We start from the raw sequence: 23,560 nt of genomic DNA on the forward strand, positions 1-23,560 counted from the left end.
CATTCAACAGAGAGAGAGCGTAAAACCTGGGTGTAACAGCTGTTCCTTTTTCTGATCACTCGCTCTCTGGATAAACGTCTCGCCTGTCCTGTTCTTTGTTTTCCTAATTTGCCGATTATGCCTGCTGCGATCCACTCCTACCCTCACACCTAAAGAAGACTATTTTAAATTTCTTTCCTTAAGGTGATATCACATAAAGGTGACATGTAAAATAATGTTTTTATTATTGTTATAGAGAAACATGATCAGATTTTCCCCGGTTCAGAAAAAAAGATCTAAAGTACTGTACTGTATACTAGTTTGTCACTCTTCTCATCCCCTCTTTGCTAAATGGCTTTTGAATAGAGTCACATGAAGAGAGAGGTGAAACAGCCCTATACAGCCCTGTCGCAGTACACGAATATAATTATATCTTATTAATTTCTTTAGATACGCGATTCTTTTAATACAGTCTTTGCTGTGCTCTTGGGGATCCTTGTGATATTTCGAGCTCTGGTTGAATGATAAGTGTTGCAGTTTAAATAATTTTCGTAGTTAGAAATTATGGAACGCTCTGTTAAAAGCAAGGGAGTTTTTATGTCCGTTGCAGTTTTTTTGCAACATGAATATAATTATATCGTTATTAATTTCTTTAGATACGCGATTCCATATTATATTCCCTTTTAATCAAATTCTAAAAGTATGCTTGTTGACTCCGGTATCACGTTAGTTAAAGACTTCTATGCTTAAAATGTTTAGGGAGAAATGGAATAATGGTGTGTATGTTTTCTTTAAAGTACCGAGACCAGCCATATACTGTATGTTTAAGTTCCAAAATTAATATCGTTTATGGCCTTCACACGCGTTACAGTATGCTCCTATTCTTTTTATGCTCAGGTACTAAGATTTCCCTTCAGTGGTAAAATTCCATATAAATATTCAATACTTAAACGGGCACAGTTAAGACATTAAATATACATATACATACTGTATACAGTACAGTTTGCATACGGTAATATGTTTATGTTCCTAAATCAATCTCTTTTATGAGCATGTGAAAGGCATGGTGAATCGATTCTAAAAAATTACTGTACTTTGCATGATTGGAAAAAAATGCGTGATTGCGAAATGCTGTGGTGTTACTTTTACAAAGACGGTCAATGAAAAAAATAATGTGGACCAGGGCAATACTTTGAGTTTACAGCTTGTCCAAGGTCATTTATTATTAATACTATTAGTAATATCTTCGTTAAAGACATGAGAGGTTGAGCTTTATTAGCTCCACCTTGCGGAAATTCCGGATACTATTATTTTGCTAGCGGTATTTACCGGTAACTTGCGGTATTTACCGGTGACTCGCGGTAGACTGCGTACAGCGTACCGGAAAATAATGCGGTATCGCCCGCGCATTTTGAATGGCTGCATCTGTATTTCCGATATTTGCCATTTTCATAACTCCTTTTTGTAATTATATGATATTTTTCACTAATCAGCATTCTTATCCACCATTCAGGTTCTTGTACATACATAATCCTTCAGTCTACAGATTTCACATCCCTGTGTAAAGTGCTTTACTATTGTCACAAGCTGAAAAAGCAAAGCAAAAAACTCTGAATTATCAACAATCAAACAAAAAAATATTATTAAGAACTGAATGCAGTCATCTTTTGTTCAAAAAACATTTTGAAGTCTATGTTGGAGAGTGGTTGACTATCCTACAAATTGCTAAATGATCAATTTGCTTAAGAGCACACTACAGAATGAACTCAACAATGATTGTGAAGTCCTTTTCTTTGAATATAAAAAAGTTCTGAAAAGAACTGGCAGACAAACTCATAAATAGTGGTTATGACTAAAGGTTGGAAAAAAGCACTGTATAAATTATTTTATTTTGTAGATCTTTACAAAACTAGTGCAAGATCAGTTTTTGTAACAATGTCCAGTTTCATTGGCATGTAACTTTCCTGGAAAGGAAAAAGACAATGTTTTATCAAGATTTAAAGAAGCAATGTAATCTTTTCACAGCCACTGAAGTTGACACATTTGCTGTGCTGTGTTTTAGCAAAGTATGTAAGGCTCTGCCAAAGACTGTAGAGCTGATGTACCTTAATATTCAAGGTAATTTCTCTAGTGGTAGACAGATCCATCATCATTAAAATTACTTGGAAGCTTTAATGGTAGTACAAAGCCTTATGATCCTGAAGCTGTGTTCCTTTCAGTGGCAAAGCGCTCAGTACTGTTTTCTAAAGTCCTAAACCCGTGGGCCAACCAGTAAAGGTACTTGTTCAGACTTTAGATTGAGCCCCATAGTTCAGGGATCATGTGTAACATGCTTGTGAGACTGAAGTGCTTTTAGTGGATGCCCCATTACTCCTCCAATCAATTGTAATTGCCCTTTACTAAACTTACCTGTGTTTATACCACACTGTGAAGTAGATACAAACGTATTTTTTGGTAAATGTAGTGCATTTGAATTAATCTAACGTCCAAAGATTTTCATCCTATAGCCAGCAACAACAAAGTAAGAGACATCATACTTATTGGAAAAAAAACTGAAACAAGGCTTTATGAAATATAAGGTCAACACACAATACAGTAAATCAGTAAATTAAGAATAAGCAGCATTTTCTGTAATAACAATTACATTTCTGAAAAAGAATGCACATTTATAACAATGTGTAAAAATATGCATACCTTCTTCAACAAAACAGAAATCAGATCTAGTAATACAATAAAATATATGATTCACTAACAGAATAGTATGAGTGAAAAATAAATGTGGTTTGGCAGCTGATGAAATAGCACAAAATCACACTCTTGTCTACATTATGCTCCTGCACCTGCTAAATGTGCCATGAATATGACAATGCAGGAAATGCAGGAGGGGAACGGGTAATAATTTTCCTTCTCAGATTAGTTTAGAATCAGAAGTGAGAAACTACTTGAAAACCTATTTGTAGGATTGGTACCAAAATAACAGTTTGAGCCCAACATAAACAATGACCTAGTCAATGTATGATTATAAAAAGTAAGCTCAACAAAATTAATAAACAAAAAACATGTCATTCTGTTAATAAAAATATTGTAATTAAAACATAAACAGAACCACATGTAGGTATGTGAGTAAAGACACAGCTTCAAGTTTAGTAACTGCACAAATGGGTCTTTATGTTATACTGTACAATTTAATTCTTCAACTTTGAGTAAAGAAGTTTTGAAGTTGACATCCTGAGCATTGCTGGTTACCTTCATATTTTTGCATAGAACTTGCATTATGATCAACATGTGTCAAACTTTGGCAAGAAGATCTAATGGACTGAAAATGGACATTCCAGCATGACAATGATCAAAAGCCCACATGGAAAACAACAAAGAAATACATAACTGAAGACAACATAATCTAAAATAATCTCAGTATCCAGACCTCAGTCCAATCAATTTGTGCTTTGGAACTCAAGAAGGCAGTTTACCAATAGAAGCCAAATGATATAAAGGACCAAGAGGAATGATGACAAATCCCACCTCAGAATTGCCAGAATCTCATGGTTAATAAAACAGAAGAGAATTTACAAAATATAAGATGTTTTTATTCCTGTTTAATTTTGTTCCCATTTCATTCTATTTCAATGGGGGTATAAATAAATGTGAGGGGCAGATACAATACAATATATTTAATTGAAAGGAAGCTGTGAAGGAGATATGGTCTCTTGGGATGCATTTCTCAATAGCATGCTTACAGAGTATGAGTGCTCTAAGCCATGTGTTTATTGTATTTTTTATTTATGTCTGTGCTCAATGCAGTATATTTAATAAGGGTATTGATACGAGTGGCCTTAGGGGAACACAGGAAACCCATGCACCATTTAAGAAAAAGCTGTGTTTAGATGTAATTTATATCATTGTTTAGATAATTAAAACAGACCTTATAGGCTTTAAATAGTTAATGCTACATATACATATAAGAAAAGAAAATGTTGAAGTACCACACTCATAGTTTAATAATCATTCCCAAATAACACAATCTTGAAAAATATGTCATTCAGTTCGCCAGAGAATTACATAAGAATTGTTTTGTTTGTGATATCACTCAGGTCACATAAGATATTTACAAACATATTGGAATTGCCTTTAAGCCAAGCTCAGGCAGATAAGTTGAAGTTACATCCGCTTATCAAAACTCAACCTCACTACTTCAACTTCAGCAACCTTTACTTTTCTAATGAAAATGTTTACTTTTGTTTACAAGAAGCAACATTTAAACGTTCCCAGTATTTATGCATATGATAAAAAAAATCAGAACAATATAAAGTAAAAAAAGGATGGTATCTAGCCTCTCCATAATATGCTTAAAGGCATTGTTTTCCAATGAGCGGCCAATGAATCGATTAATTTAATCCAGTTATTATAAAATATGCTGCATGAGCTTCACCTTTATCATCTATAGACTCATGTAAATATTATATAACAAATGCTTTAACATCAGCAGGAATTAGTCATCAGAGATAATCAGTTCTCAGCTAATTATATCTTTATTGATTCTAATAACTTACTAATACACTGTGTACTCAAAAAGAAAACAATGAGCATTGATATGCTTAGATTTTTTCATTGCTGACCAGACGCTCCATTCGTTTCAATTTACGTTTGTTCTTTGGCATAGGTTTGTCATACAATCCATTTTTGAGAAGATGTTCCTTGCTGTGGTGAACCTGTGCACCGTGCTCAAGCTGAAAAGAGCACAGAGCCTTGAGAGGACGCAGAATAACCTGTATGGAAAAACATAAGAAAACAAGTAATATTACAGTAAAGCATTCATTACTCCACAGTATTCTATATTACAAAAGAACCTACGATATTACAGATATTAAGAAACTGGGAGAGAGAATTACAAAGACCTTTAAATGAAACCCCATGTTAGCAAAAATATGGGTCACTTAAATGAATGCTTCTGCTTGGGGTTATACTACTTGGATGTGTTTCATTGGTATCAGTGCTATGTAACATTTCACACATTGAAAATTACTAGGTTTTGTTGCTACAAGCAGAGATCTACTGTCTAGGCAGAACATAATTTTGACTTTAGACTTACTTGCTAAATATATAATTACAATGGAAGTTTACACATTTCACTGATCGATGACATTGTTACCACAAAAGTAGAAACAGCATAAAACCTAGTAATATGTAATATGGTATTCTTTCCACAAACAGTTAAACCACTTGTACCTTTTGAAACTCAAGGAAGAAGGGAGGAACAGATCGATAAAATGGAGACAGTTAATGCCCATTGGAAGAATAATTTTGAAGATATTGTTAAATTAAATTAAAAATCCACTGTCAACAATAGAATATTCAATTCCATCCCACAACACCAAATTAGAGACAATAGAAGAACTGAATGCTATCGCCACTTAAATCCATTAAATACATGAACAACAAAGCAACAGGAAGTGAAATAATTTCCACTGAAATGTTTAAGCATCATCATATAGATCAAGTAAAAAAGTCAATCTGAATGATCTGAAGGATGCCAAGACTAGCAGTCTTAAGGAATAGGGACAACTACAAAAAATACAGAAGAATCTCTCTTTTGTTTATCATTGGCAGAGTCGTTACAATTTTTTTAATCCTCTCTTTCCTTCTCAGTCCATTCTGCAGTATAACCGAGCATCAATTAAAGGAAAACGTTTTAGAGCAACACCAGCCTTTCTAGTTGGCACTTTAACTTGATATAAAGAAAAACACATTTGACTCTGTAAATCATGAGGGAATCCAGAAGATCTCCCTGAAGTATGGATATTTTTCAAAATTTATCTGGATCCTTTGCCTGCTTTATGATCACGCATGTAGCAATCCTCACTAATGGACCCATTACAGAGGCCTTTGAAGCCTAGACAGAAGTTAAAAAAAAGGTATCATTGCCCCAACTCTACTTCAATATTTCTGAGCTTCTTTATTTGATAACAGACAGGCTCCCTGATGGAATGCAGCTAACTTACCAAATGGATGATAAATTATTTAACCCTCAATGATTCTGGTCTAAAACTAAAACCATCCTGACCTCAGTCATTGAACTTTATTATGTATGTTAATGATGCTGCATACATGCCTTGACAGAAATGTATTTCTTGACAACTGACAACATACTGAAACATATCAGAAAATGTGACTTAAGACTTTTATTCAGTCCAAAATTCTCTATTAGGAGACTTCAAATGTAAATGTGCCAGCTCCCTCAATTCAGATTTGCAATTAAGTCTAAAAAATATAGAGTGATTCTCAGAACTTAGGGAGTTATCCTTCACAGAAGGCTGATACTGACAAAGAAATCCAGCATTAACTAAAATTTACAACTGCCATCTTTGACCAACTGAAAAAGTGGGTGTTTGAGGAATGTGAATTGAAAAATTAAGCCAAACTGATGGTCTACCATGCAGTCTTTACTGCACGGAGCTGGACAATACAGACGAGACACGGAACAGGACTGGAGTCACATCACCAATGCTATATATAAAAGAATTTACATATCAAGTGGACGAATAGATGCACTAACATTACAGTTCTCTCTGAAGATTATAGCACTGAATTGTATCTATATGTACAGTATCTGCCACCAGCTCCATTAGGCTGGTCAGGTTGTACAGATGTCAGACTCTAGATTCTCAAAGAATCCTGAACATCAGCATCAACTCCTGGGAGATTATGGCCCTTGATCAAACTAGATGGAGAAGGAGCCAAGTACTTTGAGACCCAAATATGTCAGAAAAAGGAAGCAAAACTAGATCATAAAAGAGAACTTACCATGACCAGTGCATAGTAAAGTACATGACCTTATATCTCCAGAGACAACACTTTCTAAAAATGGCAGACTATATGCCAACCCAGTAATCAGTAAATTTCAGTTTCATAGAAGACACTAATTTTTGACCACACGAAATAGCTAATGATAATAACAAATATCAAATTGGTTGCAACAAAAAAAATATTGTCATCTTAGAGTTAAACAGAAGGAGAGAAAACAGTAGTTGCATCTTTAAAAGCAACCAGAAGAAAGTTCCAGACCAGGGATGAAATATAGCATGAGGGACCCCTCCTCTTGCTATCTTACATTCTAGCAAAGGTGTTGTGAGCAGAATCGGACCATTTCAATTAGTATATAGGAACACCTGGATTCAGAAGATCAAAAATGAATAGCTATTTCAAATAATCATGCCTGCAAAAGTGAGATAGAAATGATTTTATTGGATTTTCTTTTTTTTTCCAAAAGAAAGCATAAAAAAAACACTGAGGTATGATGTAGTATTTAGATCCAGTGAGAATTCTAACAGTTTGTGGTGGAACACAGAAAGAGTATTTTCTGTAGAGAGAAATGGATAATGTAAATATCTGCAGGTTATGTTTCTTGCATCATGCAGCCTAGTCAAATCAATCTACTGTAGGTATTCCATCTTGAACAGACATGATTACACAAATGCAAGCATGAATATTTTCTTTTTATCAAGGGCTGTATAGTTCATCCGCAGTATCAGTAGCAATGATTACTTTACATTTTAGACACTATAGGCAGCCTAGGAGACAAATAAGACTAGTACTGCCTAACATACGTTTTACTAAAATCATTTCTGTTATGTAAATAACAAGCTTAAGATCTGGTAATTTCATAGGTAGCTATACAATTACTGTTATCACACCAGCCACAGAGAGGTCAGTTAACATAAAACATTAATAAAACAAGAATTTTATGTAATTTATAGATTTAAAATCTAGTCTATTTTTCCATATTGTTCAAATTAAAAGTTTTAATTTGATATAATTTGTAGGAACCAAAAACACAAGAATCCCATAAATTAATGAACAATTATATGTTTCATATAAAAGCACCATCACACACAGGGCACACACAGACAGAAACAAACACACACTCGCACCAGGGCCAATTTTCCAGAAGTCAATTACCCAATCAGTATGTCTTTGGATTGTGGGAGCAAATGGAGCACCCAGAGGACACTTATGTACAAACTCTACACAGATAGCACCCCAGGTCTGGAATTGAATCCAGGCCCAGAGCGAGGCCAAGTCCAAAAAGTGTCCAAAAAAGTTCTATGTAAGCGTAAGGAATTATTATTATAAATATTAAAGTATAGATTGGTTCCTTGTGGGCTCTAGTCAGTATCTCGCGAGAGTTTGAGACGTAGAAGGAGACTGGTTTAGTGACAATCGTCAAAAATGTTCTAGTTGATGCTTGTTTATAAATCATCCAAAACTTCTGGATTTGAAATAAAATGCCACATTACATACAGCAACAGATACAAATATTGCTAGAGTTTACATTTCTGATAGAATTAACAAGGCCTACCCACCTCTTGTATTGAGTCATTCTTCTCCATGATTGAAAGAGCAATGGCAGCACATTCCAGTGTTGAGAGACAAGTATTGGTTGGTTGAGTACGGATTACATACTGACTTGAAAGGGTAGTTTTCAACTGCACCTGAGAAAATAGCATCATATTTAAGAGTGATTTATCAGCATCTTGATTTCAACTTACCCAACAATTTTCCCATATTGGATCATATCGAATTTCCCATATATTTATTTGCCATCGTTGAACACAGTGGGGTAACCATTTCTTCTGTACCTACACAAAATCTCCCTTGGGTGTACTCCTTGGTACAGGAATTATACTTGTTGTAAAACTAAGGAAATTAATTGAGTATCAGTCCCTTGACTTGACAGATTTTTAATTTTATGTTTCTATAAATAAAAGTCATTCAAAGAGAAAGATAAAGCTCTCCCAGAGGAAAATAATACTATTGAGGCATTTTAGAATAAAGCTCTATTTTTCAATAACAAGTAATTTCTATGCAAATAAACCTTAAGATAAATGCCTTCAAAGTATTAAGATGCAAAACATTCATTTCAGATAATTACAGGGGGTCAGATTTATTTTATAAACTGTTGTTTAAAAACAATGCTTAATTTCTGCTACTGACATTTCTTCTCAAAATGTCATCAAACAATTATTCCCTGCCTCAGAGTATAAAGATTTTATTTTATAGACACAGTTTTATTAATTCTGAAAAAGACTGAAAATTAATCTGAAGAATCAATAAAGTAATAACAGAATTCCGCTTTGTTTAATTTCAATTGCTTGAAATATAAATGTTTTATGTTTCAATGATTTAATCTCACAAAATAATTGTATGCAGTTTTTTTTAGTTATCTTTATTATAGATATAGATATATTTATCACTGCTTGTGATCTATTTCTATATGAATTAAAATAGGGCTTTATAAGCCCAATGTGGTGCCAAATGAAGTTCAATTTTCATTAAAATCACTCACACTTGAGCAGTTCAGTTGTTAAAGTACTATACTGCTGTTAGAAGTTTTGTTAGATGCTACATCTACCCAGAAAATAGAACTTTGTTTTTTATCCTTGGTTTCTTCCCAAAAAACAACTCACAGTACATCCTGCTGGAAAAAAATAATTTCAGTTTTTAGCATGCAGTAATTGAAGCTGTTACTGAAAGAAATGGATAAACCCCACTGTTTTGAAAGTGTGATAAATGGTGTTGAAGTTAATGAAAATCTATTGGTCACCAGAAAAACTGCCCCAAGGGATCATCTGTTTTGCTCAGTGCAAGAGATGCTGTTAGTAGAAGCTTACTGCTGAGATATTAGACACGCTTTCTCTCCTCCCACTAGTGAAATGATTTTACACACTTTCACAGTTTTGAACATTTAGTTCACAGTAGATACAATATGTACAGTCTTGCCACATTAGAATTGAATCCCTCAAACAAAGCGTAATTGTCCAGTTTTCCCACAAAATCAGTATTCTGCATGTTGGCCTGGAATCTGTGCACAAAGCATAAATCCAAGGTTCTAGATACTGCTGTGCTTATGTCCACTCCATTTTGTGCTTGATGTTGTTGCACATAAACAGTATATGATCTTTATTTATAAGAGATATTCTAAAGTATTAATTCTATTAACTTTATTATATCAAAGAAAACAAAAAATGAAAAGGTAGGTAAAAGTTATGTTAGGTATCTTCTATTATTCTTGAGGTACCACCACTTAAGAGGGCAAAAACTCACGAGATACCAATTAAGGAAGACATGTAATGTTAAATCCTAACTTCACAAAATAATGTAACAATGTTTTTTCAATATTTGCAACTTCAGTCCTTGCTGAAGAAAAATGCATAAAATGTCAAAGCTAAAACGGTCCTGTCCACACAGAATGTAAATTAAATCACTACCCCTTGTGATGAAACTTTGAAGACTCAACAGAAACCTCTCCAAACTGGTATCATTCTGCATCTGTGTTTTAATTTGTGGCTTTAAGGGTAAAAGCCTTCCATAATCTAGTGCTACTGTATGTGCTTTCTGGTTCTTCGGAAAGATTTTATTAAGATTAACCACAATTTATGAGATCACGATTAAAAGATTTCAACCGACTTAGATTTGTCTATTTAAAAACATTGCCTTAATCTCCATGGAGACTTTGCTGCGTCTTATTTTATTAAAATGTATTCATTAATATTTCTTGCGAAACTAAATCTAATTTGCTATTTATTACATTGTATTATTTTTCAAAAGTGTGTGAACCATGTGTTTACTTTTATGGTATGGAGGGTTTTGGGAGGGGGAGGGGGATTACTGCAATTCGGATGCTTTTCTTCGGACAATGCTAATTTAACTGCTCAGTGCTCCCATTAGCATGCAATGCAGGTTAGCAGAGCAAGGCTACTTGCACCCCACCCCCTCAGCAGCAAAACAAGTTATTTTTTCTCTTCTTTCTTCATCATTTTATTTATCATGCAACTGGGAAGGAAATAACTCCCAGCTGGATAGTTTGCACCTGCAGTACGGAATGCTTAAGAACAGTGGGATGTAACTACAGCCCTTGGAAATTCACAAAATACATATTGGACATTGATGGAAACTGAAAGAAATTAATGGTTAACAGGAAAATGTCCATGTTTCATAGCAGTTAGAGTGACTTTTATTTAACAGATATGATCAAAAATAACCAATTGTGCTGATGAACATGTCATCAACTGGATTGATCAAGAGGGATTCTTCATTGAAAGAAAAAGTAGAGCAGCTGGGTGGCCACTGCTGGAAGGAATACAAGCAGTATATATGCTTTTCACCAGGTGGTAGATTCTGTCTTACGCAGTATGGATGCCATCAATCAGTACAAGTGAAGTTCTGTTATAACTCATCTGTCCTGCACAGACCAACACAATTATCAATCAGTTTGTCATATGCCACAATAAGCATATGATCTACACAGAACCTTGATTCATTGTTAAGTGGAACTTGGCTCAAATGTTACCCATATGACCTGAAGTGAACTTTATTCTGCTGCATCAGTGAATACTGTTGAGCATACAGGGCCCCTGTACAGTCTTCTGCCCTACAAACAATGATGGTTTAGCTGCATCTCAGCAATTTTCTAATTTTGTGTCTCTAACCTTTTTTTTCACGTTATTCGAGCCATTATTCTTAACCATCTATAATGACAAGGTTCTAATTTTTCATGTTGGCTTCTGTGATTAGCTAAGTCTATGCTTTGTATAGTACCACAGTCAAGACTACAGTCCATATAATCTGGTTTTGGTTTTTATACTGCAGCCATTAGATTTTCAATCCATACTGTACACTGTCCAGTTTCCTAAATGCAGTGTTTGCTTTTACCAGTCTAAATGATAGATTTCTTTATCACAGCTGCTATTGTTTGTAATTATGCTGCCAAGATAACAGAACAGTTCTATGACTTCAATGTTCTTGTTATCCACTCTTGTGCTAGATGTATCACCTGACATTCCAGCTTTAATCACTTTTTTCTCTGTACTGATGCATAAACCTAATTTTGCAGATTTTTCTTTCACATGAGTTGTTAGTTCCTCTACCCCCACCCACCCCTCCATGTTGCTTTCAGCAATCCAATATTGTTGGCAATGTCAAGGTCAGATTGTGACTCCAAAATCTTTTTTACCATACCCACTTAAGTCCTAGATTTCTTTTTATTTGGAACCCCTCTCATCACCCATCCTTGTCTCAATCCTATGTACTGTATTCCTATAGACATTAAGCACACTGTTATCCTCATAGAAACTTGCAATGTTGCTCACTATCTGTTTTAGAATGCTATACCACATCAGTATTTTCCATACTGTGAACACTATGAAAGGTGTTCTTGAAATCAAGGAAGATAATTAGCATTGGTTTTAACATCCATTCACAGTATGATAGTTTATGTTGAAATCCTGCCTGTTCTTGAGTTCACTGTCCATACTTTAGGTGATTAAGAATGACCGTCACCAGTATTTTCCCCAGTAAAGACAGCAAGGTTATTATATAAAAGTGTGTGTATTCTTTCTTTCTTTGGTAATGGTATTATGGTAATGGTATTATATTTCATCACTCAGCCAGCATGTGCACTGCTTTCCATATGACATTATACAGTCTTTTGAATCCTGATGTTGTAACTTCACCTCTATGTTTCATAATTTCTGCATGGATACCATTATTCGTGCTGCCTTTCCACTATTTTAAACATTTTATTGACTTCCATTTTTCTTCTTGCATAATTTCTGGCATGCCAACTGCCACTGTGCATTGCTCCACATTAAACACTTGATTTTCTAGAATTTCTGGACAGCAAATTGACACCAAAACATTTTATCAATGTCCAGAATCTATATATTTTATTTTCCTTTAGACATAAGGCATAAATACAGAGCTAAGTTAATTTCGTTGCTCAAATTTTTTTTTTCTCTGTTGCCTATTAGAAACTATACAGTAGATTTATGCTTTATTTAGTTCTGGATAATGAAAAAGTTGCAGCATGATCAAATTCATTTATAAAGAAATTAAGTAACCAATACCCAAAAAACCAAAGTAACTGGCTCATTAGTAACTGCTAAAGGCAATGCAATAAGACATGCACTTCTTTTTACGGTGTTGTACGGAGCAAAATGGTAAGTTGGACGTTTAGCAAGAAACAAAGTATAAAAAATACACAGAAGAAAACAGAAATTAAAATGTTATTCTTTAACTTTTCAAATTACTACAGACATATGTGACTAAGACTCCATCTTCTTCAGCAGGAGAGGCAGTACGACTCACTGGTCCCCGAGATAATGAGGTGCTGGCAAGTGATGTTAGTGTGTTACCCAGCACATGGGGGTGTGGCCACAAGACTGCCGGCCCTGAGCTACGGAAGCTGGGGAACCTGGAGCATACAGTACATGGCAGGTGTATGAGAAAGCATTGCAGGTTGCATGAAATGCTGCCAGCCCCTGAAGAAAAAGGGTAAGAACCCTGTGTAAGAACTAGAACTTTGGTGGCTGCGTTAGTATGAATAGTGTGCAGGAACTGAGTACGTTAAGGAGACTGCAACTTATCTGACAAGGTGGTTCCAACAGATCTGCAGGTTATAAATCCTGCAGGGGATTTACTTAAGACTCCCCTGAGGTAGGGAACCTTTAGATCAGGGCTCCCAGGAAGGAACATGACTTTCTCCGGACGGAGACAGTGAACGAAAGTAACAGCGCGCTATTGGAATCTGCGGTCGACTGTTTGTCATGCCTGAGTTAGTAAAGTGTGTGAAGACTCGAGAGCAGATGTTTGACCAGAGGGACCCGGATCTGTACGTGAAGAGTGGTGAAGGGTCTATCTAGTTGCTGGCGTGTGGTAGTGAGTTTAGTGTTTTAGGCATGCGATGGTGATTGTAGGCTGATGGGCCATGGGGAAGCTGGCGCTGGCAGCTACAAGTTAGAGTGAAAGAGGAACCTGAAGGATCAGAGGACAGGAAATAGGACTGAAAGGGACTGTATGAGGAGAGGAGTGGGTGTTGCCTGTCCACTCCTGGCTCTCTGACAGAGCAATTGATTTGACACCATCACACAGAGGGAGAGATGACCAAACAGCTTTAGTGCACTTAGCTGTGTGCAAGCAGACTGGCTGGAGTGGAGGAAATGAGTCAGCAGCTTGTTGTTGTGTATGAGAAGAATCATGCCTGGCTTAGGAAATACTGTAGCTAGAGAGCTGTTGCCATTAGGGAGTCCACCGTAAGCAGAATCAGTGTCAAAATGCTCTGAGTTCATGTGCAAAAGCCTAGGGGTGTGGCAGTAGCTTAACTTTTGAGAGCGAGAGGCAGTTGAAGAGGGAAGACTTCAGGATTTGGTTACTGATGAGCATAGCTCTGGTTCACTGCTGCCTTCACAGTTATGTACCAAGAAAAAGTACAGTTCAAAAACAAAAAGAGGTGGAAAGATTGAAGTGAAAACCCTAATATTGGTATCAGCATTTAAAATGAGAGGATGGTTTCTTCAGTTTCCTGATTGCCCAGCTATACAATCACTAAATATGTTTCGTGTCTAAAGAAAGATTTGAGAACCCATCATCAACTCAAACCTGCTGCTTTAGAGCCAGACCAAACAAGCAAACAGAGATTTGCATCAGAGCATAAATAAATCAGTTCGCTTTCTGCTGTATCGCTGTAATCTGAAGTGACAGTTTAAAAGCTCCTGGCTCAGGGGTTCAGTGGGGACTTGCTGTCATGAAATTGTCATAAGTGGATCTCACGAAAAGTTCTCTTTCCTGATCTTTAACAGAATATTTTTCCTACCTCAGTCTTTTGCATCAAGATTAAATTGCTGACACTTCCAGAGTAGATGAGTTATGGAAGTTCTTGTCCCTAACACCCTGCAATCCTGACAAACTGTGAGGTGAGGCATGAATAAGCACGTTGATTTAATAACAACCGTGCACGACTCCTGTTGAATAAATAATTTTGTCTTGAACACCAGCACACGAATATCCTCATTAATTTTTAAACCATCTATTTCAGTGACTTACTATCAGTATATGAACTGAGTGTTTTCCACCTTTTTCTGCTCTTACATTTTTTATGGACTAAGTCTCATTTTTCTATTAGAACCATGCATTTGGTTTTGAGTGCTGTAGAGTGGACAGAGTGTTGTTCTAACAATAGAACTCCTGAACAGTACACAAAAGAACTCTCAGGAAGTTTCTAAATAAGTTTCTAAATTAGAGTACAAATAGAATAATCCAATTTCCCTTTTCCATTGTGTGTCAAATAAAAATCTACCCATTTCACACTAAAAGTACAAAACATTGACACTGGGCATTATTAAATTGAATATTATTATTCACAACCAAAACACAACTTAAACATTAAAAATGACATTGACACTAATTACATCAAACAATTTTGAAATGGGTATTTTAATATGTGCCTTGAGCTCAAGTGTTTAGTTTATAATAATACTAGTGTAAAGTGAACATGTACATTCAGGCAAAACGTAAATTCTACAACTTGAAAAAATAGGAATAAAAGAATGAGTCAAAACATACATGATACAGCATATGCTAATACTAAGTAACATATTTTGAACATCAGAATGGCAATAAATGAGAGGAGCCTATTCATGTCCTCTCATGTCCTCAGGCACCTTTGTTTCCGTTTCCTTACAGTGCTGTAAGTACAGTAGTACTGACTACTGGAACCCCCCACCCCCGATACAATTACCCACCCCCAGTTCTACAGTGGCACATCCCACATAAAAAGGGGTGTACATGCAATGTCCACACTCTGGAGCTCTAAGCTGGGACTGAACCCAGGACCCTGAGCTGTGTGGCAAGGAACAGATGTATCTTCACTTCTTCCAGGTTCATGCAATACACTCAGCAAGGTAACTTGTACGTGAAAGGTTAGTATTTCAACATTATAAAGGTCGGACGTAGATTCAGTTACTCAATAATGAACAAGCAGGTCTCACCAGTACTCTGACCTCAGCCCAGCTGAAATGTCATAAGGGTAAAAAAGATTAGTATAACTGTTACACACTTGCTTTAATTTAGAGGACGAGGAATGAACAGGCAAACATGGGGTAGCACTGCTAAAGTTGTTTGGCAAAATGTCCAGAATATGAACAACTATGAAAGCGTAACAATGTGTTAGCTAAACAGGTACAGAGTTATCATTTTGTTCTATTGCACCTTCTTTTAATATGGTATGTGTTCAATTAGGATTCGTAGTTTAAGGGAATTTTCCCTCTCATTCACAAAGAATGCTCACCTCACATCAATTTTTGTTAGAAAGCCATCACATCATGCTGGGCAGTTCAATAATCTATTCTTTTATCTTTAAAGTGATCCATTTTGGGAAAGTAAAAATGTTTTTTTTCCACACAAAATATAAAGAAAATCACTCTGTAATGCATATACTGTACTTCAGCATGACCTGAAACAAGAGTAAAAATTGGTTTTCTAGTGAGAAAGGGAAAATCAAACAAGCAGCAAGAGTAATAGGTTTCCTAGTACTGCACTAAACATTTCAGAAAATAGTAATATGAAATTTCAGAGTGACTGAACTGTAAGGCAGCATATTTTTTTCCCCCACTGTGTCTTTTTGAAGAATGAATTCTTCCAGTCAACAAATAGGTCATGGAAAGGAAGCGATGAAGGAGAGTGACACCTTCCTTCTGTGAGGCATACCATACAAAAAGAGGGTCGATACCAGCTGTGTGACACAAGCGTGTGTCAGCCTGGAGAAGGACTGTAAGCTGTGCTTCTTGTACAACAGCTGTCACTCACCGGTGTGTGCCTTTTTTTCTGACTTCAAACACTTGGTATTTTAAAGTGCCACGCTGCATATTATAACAGCACCTTATGGTCATAGAGTTTTGAAAAAAAAGGTCAAGTCTCAAAACAAAAAATGGTTGCTTACACCTCAGTTCTTGATAAAAACGTCTTAAGTAACAGAAACTTTCATGTATAAGTTATGTGACTATTTCCATTAAAGCCCTTTAAAGGCCCATAATATGGCTCTTCACTCTGCTTACATTAGAAAATGATTGTGAGGCTATGTATTAATATTTTATTCAGCACCATTTCTTTAATAATTTATCCAGCAGCAGTGTGGAAAGAAAATTCATTCATGGAGTAGAATCCAAAATTTGAGAACAGGGTCATGAGCAGAAGAGAGCTAATTAATTACACATATTGTCTCAGTTATTTAACTTTAATTAACTCTGAATATAATTATTTCTAACACATTGAGGGTGGAAATCTGGTTTCCTTCATGAAAGGAATAAAAATCAGGAATTTGTTTTTTTGTTAAAAATAAGCTGTGAAGTAAGAAGATAAGGGCATACCGGTACATATGCTTAGTTGATTGAAAAGCTGTTTCTTTGTTAAGGCATTGAACCTTTAGATTAGGAATAATATTTTTATTAATGTACATCTAAAATCTTAAGATTAATGATTAAGCTTTCAATCTGCCTTTGTACAAATTAACCTTTTCAAACACACTGCTGCTTAAGGTCTCAAAAGAGCCCAGCTTGATGTCCAATCTTAAAAGAAAGGCAGAATTCCTCCAAGGATATATGAAAAAGCCATAAGCCTTCTGCCAGCTGGCAAATGAGTTCCAACCAGTGTGTCACTAAGGAAAATTAATAGAAAAGAGGCAATCTCTGATATGGGTTGAAAGACCACTCACTCTGCACAAAGTGAGCGATTTCTACAGAGATCAGTCCATTCGCATTTTGCAAGAAAATATATTTTTCTGGCTTTTAATCAAGGAGCGGTTTCTTCACATGCCTCACTGTCAGACTGCAGCCCTTGAGATTTGTTCATCACTCAAAGGTGTAAATGGGCCAGACATACCAGACTGAATACAAATGATGCAAGCCACATAATTGTGAAGCAATTAACATTGTTAAGCCTCTGTTTTGTCACTTATTGTGCACAATAAATGTGTTTTAAAGCACAGAATCAACAGTACTGTGTCACAATTTTCACAGTTGTTCTAATCTTTCAATGTTTTCCCAAAGTATTTTATTTTAGGGGATATGCAAAGCTATTAAAAAAATCAGCAATTGTAGTTTAAATCATGCCAGCCAGACTCCTCTATAGACATCGTATCTGTCTATCCATAAAACTGGAATTTCATTTACATTGGTACAAATTTTGTATTTAAAATACAAAACTCTTCTCATTTATAATGCTGTGCAAACATCTTGGTATTTAAAAATGTTCTACTCATTTAATGTATTGTTTTTCCTTCTTTAATCACAAAAAAATCATTGTTGGTTTTGAAATTTTGAAAACAGTATTTTTGTTTGAAGCCAACAGTTAATCCTTGCACATCAATGTTTTGCAATACAAAGGTATGTTTTTTTTTCTTTTAGCATGTATGGAGAACAAATTATACTATGACAAGACATAATTGACATTGGTTGGTAAATGTGATGGATTAACCACTACAACACTTTATATTGTTTACTCATGTAAAGTTCAATTTCGGTTATTTATGTCCACGTTTTTTAACATTCTGCTCAATGTGAATTAAAAATTGCTACAAGCTCCTTCATCAAATCTAAGCTGTTAATTACAAAACTCTTGTAATAATAGTGCTGTTATAATGCTAGAACATGATACTGATTTATACATACTAGACAATTTGACTAAATTGTTGATGCTCATACCATACATATAACTAAGATATATACTGCTGTACATATGTCTTACATGAAATTGTGTATTGAAAGAAGAAAAAATAAATCTACACACTTAAATGAAGAGCAGTTTGGCACAAACAACCACTCTAATTTTCAGAAATATTCCCCACAGAATCATTTTAACACCTTCCCCTCATTAGAAAAAAAACACACTTACACAAGAACACTCACATACAAGCAAATATAATTGGAGGTTCTGAGCAATGAAGTTAAACATGAAGGCGGCAAGGCAACAGAAGTGTTATGCACTTTTTTAACAGTCTAATGGTTTCAGTGCTGCATAGTAAATGAGGAAGAACGCAATTTTCTTTTTAGTGGTGTGGCGAACAAAAAAGGCAAAATAGTGGAATACTACATGCATTTGACAGCCATACTTTATCTATTATTCATGTCTTACCCTTTGTGTTAAAGAACAATGTAGATGAATAATACTATGTCATATAACAGTAATAATAATTGTAAGCAGTATAATAGAATGGTGGCAGACTAATATTTAACTTACAAAGATACTGGTGTGCATCACTTCAGTTCAGGTGAACAACATCTTGACATTGTACTGTAATATACTGTATTAATGCATTCACGTACAGATTGTTGTGCTGGTTTATGGCAATCAAATCAAATAAGGCAATTTTCTTTTAACTTCTAATACCCAGTTCTTGATGCTCTGCTAGAATTATGTCTGCTTAGTTAGTAGTAATTAACTGCACTTTGCCTCATCTCCCACTTGAATAATCTGTCTGCACAAGCTCTACAGGGAGTCTGAGCACCTCACTTACATTAGGTATTCCTTTTCTATCAAACGAGTCCAAAGCAGAAATACCCTTGCAGGTTGGCAATGGGCCAGAGACCGCTTGAACTATTCAAGAGTCCCCCAAGGTGTCGCAAACAGCCCTTCTGTCAGAGGTGCCCATAATAAAACAAACCATCTACATGAACACACACTCATGACAGCCAAATTGTGCCTTGTTAAGACCTTCCATCCAGTTGTTAGGGTAAAATGTAATAAACATATACATAAACATATACAGTATCAGTTAAGGTTTGATGTTAAGGTTTGATGTAATGCAATCAATAACCTTACCTTCATTATCCACAACATTGAATTATAGGATTTACTTTTTCTGGTCAGGCTCCCAACAAATTCCAAATTTATTTTTCAATTCAGGATGAGAAGATTTGCATTCCTTTTCAATTTATATGTAAATGTGCCTGCATGATACCAACCAGTATTACAATTCTGCTATGGGTAATCCAATAAATATTAGCAGGTTAATTGTGTATGTGCCATCTGCTTCAACTATGACAATGATATCAATGTATTAACCAAAATGCTAAAACCCACAATGTCTTAGGAGTCAGTTGTATGACTGAACAGGTCTCCATATCACCAAATGTACCTGCTGTGTAAACTGGCAGGTCTTTCTCCAAGAACTAATTGTGCCTGCTGTGCCAACCACATTTGCTACCTTTGGAATATCACCTTTGCCAACGGTGACAGCTGTTTCGAATGGGTCTTTCGTGTCTTTTACACCACCTGTGACCTGCACCTATCTACCCTAGCAAAACATTTACAGATAAACTGTTTTTTTCACAGGGTTTCAGCATCTGGAATTACAGACTAAGGCCCATAAATATCATACTGCTCTCCATTTCTCAAAATAAGAAGAATGGTTTATACTTCAAAGCCTTCTTGTGAGTCCCCTGCCTCTTGCAATTTTTTTGATCTAGTGCAAACCACCTGCCTTTCACAAGCCAAGGCTGAAAGGCATTTAAAATCAACCTTAATACTCAGTGTTTCTGAACTTAACTTAGAACCTCCAATAATGAAAGCACTTCTACGCTATACAATTTTATTACGCATACACTGTCACCTTGTCCTTAGGTCACGCTAGGCACCGTTACAGTTCTCAGTTTAGGTCAGTTTTAAGCATTCACCCATTCATCCATTTCCTTAACTGCTTTATCCAGTACAGGGCCATGATGTGCCAGAGCCTATCTTTGCAAGCAATGGACACTAGGCAGGATACACCTTGTACAGCATAGGGCACACACACAAACATGCTCACACTCACACCAGGGCCAGTTTTACAGAAGCCAATTAACCTACCAGCATGGGATTGGACTGTGGCACGAAACCCAAGCGAACATGAGGAGAATATACAAACTCCACACGGATACTATAGCACCTCAGAAACTGAACCTGAGGCCACAGAACTTGAGAGGTAGGAATTCTAACCACAACCACCGTGCCGCCCTAGATTCAAGTATTTTCCCAAAAATATTTTCTTAATCTATTTTGCATTTATTGTACATTTTGCTAATTATTTTGTATATACACATGGCAAATATTTTTTACACATTCTCTCCAAATGATCTCATCTACTTCCCTACTTTCTATCAATGCAGAAAGTAGTGATTATTCTGACAAACCCATTGTAACATATAATCAACCATATATGAAGGAGAATTACAAACTTTAAAATATAGTGTCTCCAACCAAATCACACTAAAATGATGAGGTGTATTGTTCTATAGAATGTTTATGCTCTGGTACATAATGCAGGACACATAATCCTACTTATTCCCCTGTCTAGATCAGGCCTGTACAGGATAGCATGTCTGATATTTCAGAACATAAGAGGTACGTTTTTTAGGGGAAACAATTTACTTAGATATTAAGGCAAAATATATTTTAATATCTTTAATGAAACCTTAATTCATACAATTCATTTGTTTCAAAAGATACAGAACTAGGATTTTCTAGTCCTAGTCCTTGGGGAGCTGGTATGTCTGCAAGTTTGCTTGTCTTCCTCAATCAGCAGCACTTAAAGAGCTGAAAGACACTGTTAATTTAGTCCAAATAAGCCACTAACTACCTGATTTTACCCTGTTTAGCTTGTTAAGAGCTGATTTGCAAAGACTCCCTGCAGACTCAAAACCCCTCGATTATCAGGATTGGGCAACCCTGGTTGTATGCAAGAAGGAAATTTATTTTCTGAGAATGATGAAGTATTATAAATCATAAATAGCACTCCAGTAAACACAGTATATGTGCCGTACAGTAGAGCATGTGATATCTTGCCCACTCCTTTTCAAAGGCAATTTCATGATCCATTTGTCCATCTGCTTTTACCTGCTATTGGTTAGGTAGTTTGTTTCAGACTCCACTGATATGTGAGATGCTGCAACATTGTAACTTAATTTGCTGCTGCAAACAGGGTAATGAATCCATTATCAACTAGATGGTGAGCTGACATTAGTGAAGTGACAACACAAACAGAGCAGACAGAAAAAATGTATTTTTTGTCCCTATACTACATGAAATATTTAAAGAGTTCGTGCTATGTTTTCATACAGTAAGTCTCATGCTGTTTGGATGTCACAAACCTAGCTGCTTCATTCTTGCATATGTTTTCCAAATATTCAGTGTGCTGCAAATCCCCTTTACCGTAAATGAGGGTGAACATATATTTGAACAAATTCATCACTTTCAGAAAACCTCAAAACCCATTCTTTTTAAGAATCTTATTTAAGAATAAACAGAAATAAGTCATTATAATTGAAAAACATATCTTTCATTAAATTAAAGCAAATCTTTTCTTTTTCTTGACAATGTCTGAGCTTTTTTTCTCTGAATATGATATTCAATCAAATCATTCTCTTCCCTTTTCATCAATTTTGAAAAGTAACAAACACCAAACATTTGATTCACTCTATATTTGTATGATATGTGTTTTGTGGCTGTGTCACATTACAGTAACAAAGCATTCGAATGTGTGGCATCTTAGATTTGCCAACAAAATCTGACAATAGATATTATGCATCGTTTAGTAACTGTGTTTTGATTTCATATGTACAACAAATCAAGAGAACAGAAATGAGGAATGAAGCAGGGCATATAAAACAGTGAACTGGGAACAAAGACAAAAGTAAAGAATGTTAATATTTCAAAAACTGTCTGCATTTTTAATAAATAAAACAAGTTCAGAAAGATTAAATAGTTCTACAGATTGCATAAAGGGCTTAAGGTTCAATAACAGAACAAAAGTTCACTAAGCCACAGGCACAAATGAATTGCCAAGAGATACAGTACAAAGTAGCAGAGGGTAAAAATGATACAGGAAAACAGGAAATAAATATTATAGTTCAAGTTCAATTCAAGTGTTCACCAAAAAAAGACAGGGACATGTTCCTAGGTAAAAGCCTAAGTTCTGAAAAGAACTTAAAGAAAAACTGAAAAGAAAAATCTAGACTGCTCGAAACAGGAATAAACAAGTGGGGTTCTGACATTAGGTACAGTTTAGTCTAATTTACAGTGCAAGTGGCTAATATTTACTGTATATACACTATATAATGCATATAACCCTATTTATATATAGCGGTTACACTGTATTAGATTTCCATTTAGGTTTTTGCTATAATACAATAGAGTTTAATTCTTAAATCAAAAGCTATATTCTATGAATATAGAAAATAAAAAAAGGTTTTGAATCCAAAGTAATGTATGGACAGTACATGTATTGGAAACTTGTTAATGAATAGGAAACAGTGAGTCATTTCAAAGGCCACAACCTCTAATTTGTCAGAGGAAAGCAGCGATGTAACACAGGAATCCATTTTGGGCTCATCGATCTTCCTGATCTATGGTAATGATTTATATTCTGGCATAGTTGGCAAACTAATTAAATTTGCAGATGATACAAAAAGGGAGAGTGACACCAACAGCAGCAGGAGAAATTACTCAAACAAAATCCAGGATTGGGCTGTTTCTTGGCAAACTAAATTTAACATCCCATCCATTTTCTAACTGCAATATCCAATACCGGCTCGCAGTGGAACCAAAGCCTAACCTGGCAATGAAAGCAAAGCAGGATATACCCTGGGTGGGCATATACAGACACAAACATGAACATACTCACAACACAGCTGATTTTCCCAGAAGCCAATAAGCCGACCAGTATGTTTTTGGACTGTGGGAAGAAAATGGAGCACCCAGAAAAAAAAACAATGGGGAC

General features: G+C 35.6%; 1 protein-coding gene across 1 annotated transcript in view; it reads right to left on the reverse strand.

Annotated features, from left to right (window-relative positions):
- Window positions 1-2,632: 2,632 nt before the first annotated feature.
- dtwd2 (DTW motif tRNA-uridine aminocarboxypropyltransferase 2) overlaps window positions 2,633-23,560 on the reverse strand; it is a 57,357-nt gene continuing 36,429 nt past the window's right edge. Inside the window, exons 5-6 of the mRNA XM_088911503.1 lie at window positions 8,340-8,468; window positions 2,633-4,745 (exon numbers count right to left, since the gene is read on the reverse strand). Coding sequence (XP_088767629.1) covers window positions 4,575-4,745; window positions 8,340-8,468 — 300 coding nt within the window. The 3' untranslated portion in view covers window positions 2,633-4,574. The remainder of the gene's footprint in view (window positions 4,746-8,339; window positions 8,469-23,560) is intronic.

Source organism: Atractosteus spatula, chromosome 3, assembly GCF_055471065.1.
Source record: "Atractosteus spatula isolate fAtrSpa1 chromosome 3, fAtrSpa1.hap1, whole genome shotgun sequence".
NCBI classification, from domain to species: domain Eukaryota; kingdom Metazoa; phylum Chordata; class Actinopteri; order Semionotiformes; family Lepisosteidae; genus Atractosteus; species Atractosteus spatula.